The following is a 4,814-nucleotide window of genomic DNA, read 5'->3' as shown; positions in this document are numbered from 1 at the left end:
GCCCCCTGGCCGCCCGCGGGCCGCAGCCCCTCCCCGTGGCCTCGGGCCCGGCCGGGCCCCCCCGCTCCATCCCCGCGCTGATTTTGGGGGGGTCGTGTGTCCCCCCCAGCCCCGCTGTCACTCTGCCCCTGCCCGGCTGCTCCCAGTGTTCCCAGTAAAGCTTCCCAGTTCGCCCTGGTCCCATTTATTGTGGAGTGGTGGGGAGGGACGTGGGGGGCTGAGAATGTGGGGGGTAGAACCTGGGGATGGATCGGGAATGGGGACCCCCGTGTGTTCCCCTGTGTCATGCCGCCCTGGGGGGTTTTGGGAAGCACCTGAACCCCAAGACGGCACCAAGAGAACCCCAAAAGGTGCAGGGACCCCCCTAAGAGGAAGGAGCAGGAGAAGGAACAGAGAGAAGAGGACAAGCAGGTCGGATGAGGAAGGAGGAGGAGCAGGACCCCTCCCAACTCAATTTGAGGGTCCCATCCCTCCTTTCCCTCAATTCAGGCAGCTCCTGGCAGCTTTTTTTTGGGAGGAATCCCTGCGTTTTGGTGGGTTTGGGGTGTAGTTTTGGAGGTGGACAGCTCTGTCTGGCCTTCCCCTCCCTCTTGTGGCCTCTCAGCTGCCCCCGACACCCTGGGGGTGCTGGGTTTTCCTTCCTGGGGACAAGGACCTTCATTCCCTTCCGGGAGCCCAATGCTGGCTGGCGGTCCAGCTCAGGGGGTCCTTGAGCAGCTGCCCCAGAACCTCCGCCAGGGTCTCCCAGGGCAGCCGGAGCCGCTCGGCCTGGGGGCCCCAAAGCCCTCAGCAACCCCCAAATCCCTCCCAGGAACCCTCAACTCCCTCAAACCCAGCATCCCCCACATCCCCTGCAAGTTCCCCCCATGGCACCGGCCATGGCCATGTCCCCACATGTCCCTGGCCCTGTCCCACCGTGTCCTCACCCATGGCTGTGTCCCCACCACGCTTCCATCCATCTCTTAGTTCAATGTCTTCATTTTTACCCCAGTTTCAGGTGGTTTTAGAAGATGAAAAGAAATGAAAAGAAAACCAAGGCCAAAAGTAAAGGATTTCTGTGTCCGTTCTGGCTGAGGATCCATGTGCTTGGGTTGGAGTGAAGAACCTGTGCTAGTTTGAAAACAAACCAGTGAGAGGCACTAAGTCAGAATAACAATTTAATGGAAATTAAAGAAAAGGGGAAAAAAAAAAGGTAAAAGAAAACACTGTCAAACTGACAGAGTCAAGGTACAACCTGACACCCTGTTAGGCAGGGTGGTGGTAGCAGTCTGGTAGAATGGTGGCTGCAGTCCTCTGAAGCAGTGATCCTGTAGTAAAACAGTCTGCTCTTCCTCAGGAAGTCCAATGTAGCTCCTGTCCTCTGGAAATCCAGTGGGAAGCCGGTGTCTCTGGTGTTCAGCCTCAGATTATATCCACGATGGGATGCTTGGTTCCTCCCTCTGGGTGGAGCATCTCACAATGGGGTGATGAGTCATGAGGCCAAGTGTTGATTAGGCTCATTAACAGAAGATAGTCCGGAGGGAGTTATCTCTGAGTCAGGCGGCAGGACAATGATGGGCAATTAACAGAAAGATAGTCTGGGGGGAGGAGGCAAGGAAACACTGCCCCACCTGATTTCAACGGCTGATGGGGATGGGAATAGAATACATGGGAACCCAGGACAAACCTTTTTTGGGGCAGTTTCCACCTCACTGTCTCCAGAATCTTGGTTTTTGCCCCAGCCCATCACCTTTTGGCTGCAGAAGATGCCCTTGGGCCAGAGAAAATCAGAATCATGGAATCAGTGAGTGTCACAGTGACCGCTTTCTTCAGGCCGGCCAGCACTCTGCGGTGTGCAGCAGGAGTGGGGAGCAGCCGAAGGCTCGAGGCTTTAAAGCTGCTCCTCTGGAGTTTAGCTCTGCCCAGGGGAGCCGAAGCTCCAGATGCTGCGGCTGTCAGCAGCCCCAACAAGGGACAGGGTAGAAAGTTTCGGGGAGGCTTGCCTTTGGATACAGTTTCAGGTTTATTGCCCCAAGGGAGTCCAAGGAGCACAAGCACAGATCAGATCTGTGCAGCAACTTATAAAGGGAGGTGTTATAATGGGGATGGCCTGACCATGGGCCAATATGGATTTCTGGGGGAAGGATATGGATAGGGATGGACATTCACATGGATCAATAGTCTTAAGGGGTGGAGGGACAGGGATCACATGCCCCAATGGGGCATTGAGGTATCAGGGGAGGTATCAGCAAGGGGCAGGATCTCAGGGGACTGACAAGGGCCATATAAAGATAAACAGGGAGTGCTTAGGTGATGGACACCAAACTTTTGGGAATAACAGGAGGGGTTTGGGTCATTGATGGAGAACCAACTGGAACAAGGGGAGGAGAACAACCATATGGGGAGCACTGTGGAAGCAGCTAGAGTTTGGGGTGTACCAACTGGGAATGGGGGCAAGGGAGTAACCGGGTTAAACCACTAAAACATATAACCACATTACCACAGGCTCCTGGAAGGGAATGAACATCCTTGTCCCCAGGAAGGAAATCTCAGCACCCCCAGGGTGTTGGGGGCAGCTGAGAGGCCACAAGAGGAAGGGGATGGCCAGACAGAGCTGTCCCCCTCCAAAACTGCACCCCAAAAATTGGGGATTCCTCCCAGGAAAAAGCTGCCAGGAGCTGCCTGAAATGAAGGAAAGGAGGGATGGGATCCTCAAATTGAGTTGGGAGGGGTCCCGCTCATCCTCCTTTCTCATCCTGCCTGCTCTTCCTCTTCTCTCTGTTCCTTCCCCTGCTCCTTCCTCTTAGGGGGGTCCCTGCGCCTTTTCCGGCTCACTGGGTGCCGTCTTGGGGTTCAGGTGCCTCCCAAAGCACCTCCAGAGCAGGGTGACACAGGGATGACACACGGGGGTCCCCATTCCCGATCCATCCTGCGTCTGGTTCTGCCTCTACCAATCATGGCACCCCCAAATCCCTCCCCAGTGTCCCCCAATAAACGGGACCGGCCCGAACTGGGAAGCTTTACTGGGAACACTTGGAGCAGCCGAGCGGGGGCAGAGTGACAGCAGGGCTGGGGGGGACACACGACCCCCCCAAAATCAGTGTGGGGACAGAGCGGGTGGTCCCAGCCAAGCCTGAGGCCACAGGGGGGCGCGAGGCGAGAGGGAGGGTCTGCGGCCGCCGGCGGCTCAGGAGCTCTGTGGGCAGAGCAAAGGGGGTGACACCGGGCTGGGGGGCCCCGGGGGGGCACACACAGCTTGGGGAAGGGGGAATACACCCCCCGGGACCTCCCGTCACCTGCTTGCTCACGTAGAAGCTGAGCCCCAGCACCAGGAAGACAAAGCCCCCAGTCCCCGTCAGCATCTTGCTGCAGGAAGCATCCAGTGGCATCTCTGGGGGGTTCTGAAGTGGTCAGGACCCCCAAAATCCTCTCACAGACACCCCAAGACCCTCCAAGCACCCTCCCAGTCACCCCCAACCCAGCCAGGACCCCCTGAAACCTCCTCCCAGTCCCTTCCTGGTCTCCCCAGCACCCACCAAAGCCCCTCCTGTCCCTCTCAGCATCCCACAGTCCCCTCCCAGTTGGTCTTCACCACCCCAGGACCCCCAGACCCTCTCCCAATCCCTTCCCAGCCCCACCAGGACTCACCAAGACCCCTCCCAGTCTCTTCCCAGCACAACCAACCTCATTCCAACCCCCCCTTTCCCAGCCCTGATCTCCTTCCAGCCCCTCCAGGCTCACTCAAATCCCTCCCAGTTACACCCAGAATCCCAAGACTCCCTCCCAGTTTCCACCAGCACCCCTGGAACCGCATCCCACCCTCCCCAACATCCTTCAAATCCCTTCTCAGACCTTCCAGATCCTTGACCCCCTCTCCCAGTTTAAACCAGGCTCTCTCACACTCCCTCCCAGTTACTCCCAGCACAACCCAATCCCCCTCCCAGTCCCCCCAGTAACTCCTCCTCTCCCCTCGGTTCTGTGAGGGCCAGGCCATACCCCAGTGCCGGTTCAGGGGCTGCTCCAGGCTGTCGTGCTCCACCCGGCAGCTGGTGCTGACCCCGCGCTGGGGGAGTTTCCAGCAGCACCAGGAGCTGGTGGGTCCAGACCCCGTTGGGGACAATGTCGGTGGCCACCACGTGCCCCGAGAGCTCCTGCTGGCCCTGGAACCACCTGAGCTGCACCTGTGCAGGATAGAAATCCATCCCGGAGCACAGCAGGCAGCCGAGGCCGGGCTGGGAGCTCGAGGGCACCAGCGAGATGGACACGCTGGGAGGCACTGGGAGAGAGCGGTGAGGTTTCGTGTGGCATTGAGAGGGACTGGGAATGGAGTGGAAGTGACTGGGAGAGACTGGGATGGACTGGAATGGACAAAGAGAGGGATGGGGGTGGGGCAAGAGACCCCGGGAATGGGCACAAGGAAACCTGAGGGCTCTGGGGTGATTCCCAGGGAGGTTTTGAGGGGCTCCAGGGTCATTCCCGGGGGAGGGCCCGAGGGGACACGCTCTGCCCCACGCTCACCTCTGCGGCCCATGAGGAACGGGGTGAAAACCTCATAGTTGTGCCGGCAGCAGGTGTGCACTGCAGCCTGCATGTACTCCATCCATTCCAGGTCGCCGTTCCAGTACCTGGCAACCTTCTCCCCATCCGGGGTGTCCCCCACAAACACCCCCACATCGCTGTCCAAGTGCACGTACTGCTGCCGGTTGTAGATGTGCCTCTCCACAAAGCTCACCCGGGCGGTGCCGTTAATGAAGTGACACTCAGACTTAACCATCTCCTGCAACACCCCTGTGTCTGCGGGACCCCCCTTCCAAATCCCCCCTTCCCCCTCCACC

General features: G+C 58.7%; 1 protein-coding gene across 1 annotated transcript in view; it reads right to left on the bottom strand.

The window, feature by feature from the left end:
- Positions 1-3,716: 3,716 nt before the first annotated feature.
- Positions 3,717-4,814, bottom strand: part of LOC103625029 (class II histocompatibility antigen, B-L beta chain-like) — a 1,617-nt gene continuing 519 nt past the window's right edge. The window contains 4 exon segments of the mRNA XM_017726756.1: positions 3,717-3,781; positions 3,976-4,040; positions 4,042-4,255; positions 4,498-4,807. Of these exon segments, the coding sequence (XP_017582245.1) occupies positions 3,717-3,781; positions 3,976-4,040; positions 4,042-4,255; positions 4,498-4,807 (654 nt within the window).

Source organism: Corvus brachyrhynchos, unplaced genomic scaffold (assembly GCF_000691975.1).
Source record: "Corvus brachyrhynchos isolate BGI_N302 unplaced genomic scaffold, ASM69197v1 scaffold752, whole genome shotgun sequence".
Classification (NCBI taxonomy): Eukaryota; Metazoa; Chordata; class Aves; order Passeriformes; family Corvidae; genus Corvus; species Corvus brachyrhynchos.
Note: the sequence above shows the minus strand (reverse complement) of the source record. Positions and strands in the feature narration are given on the sequence as shown.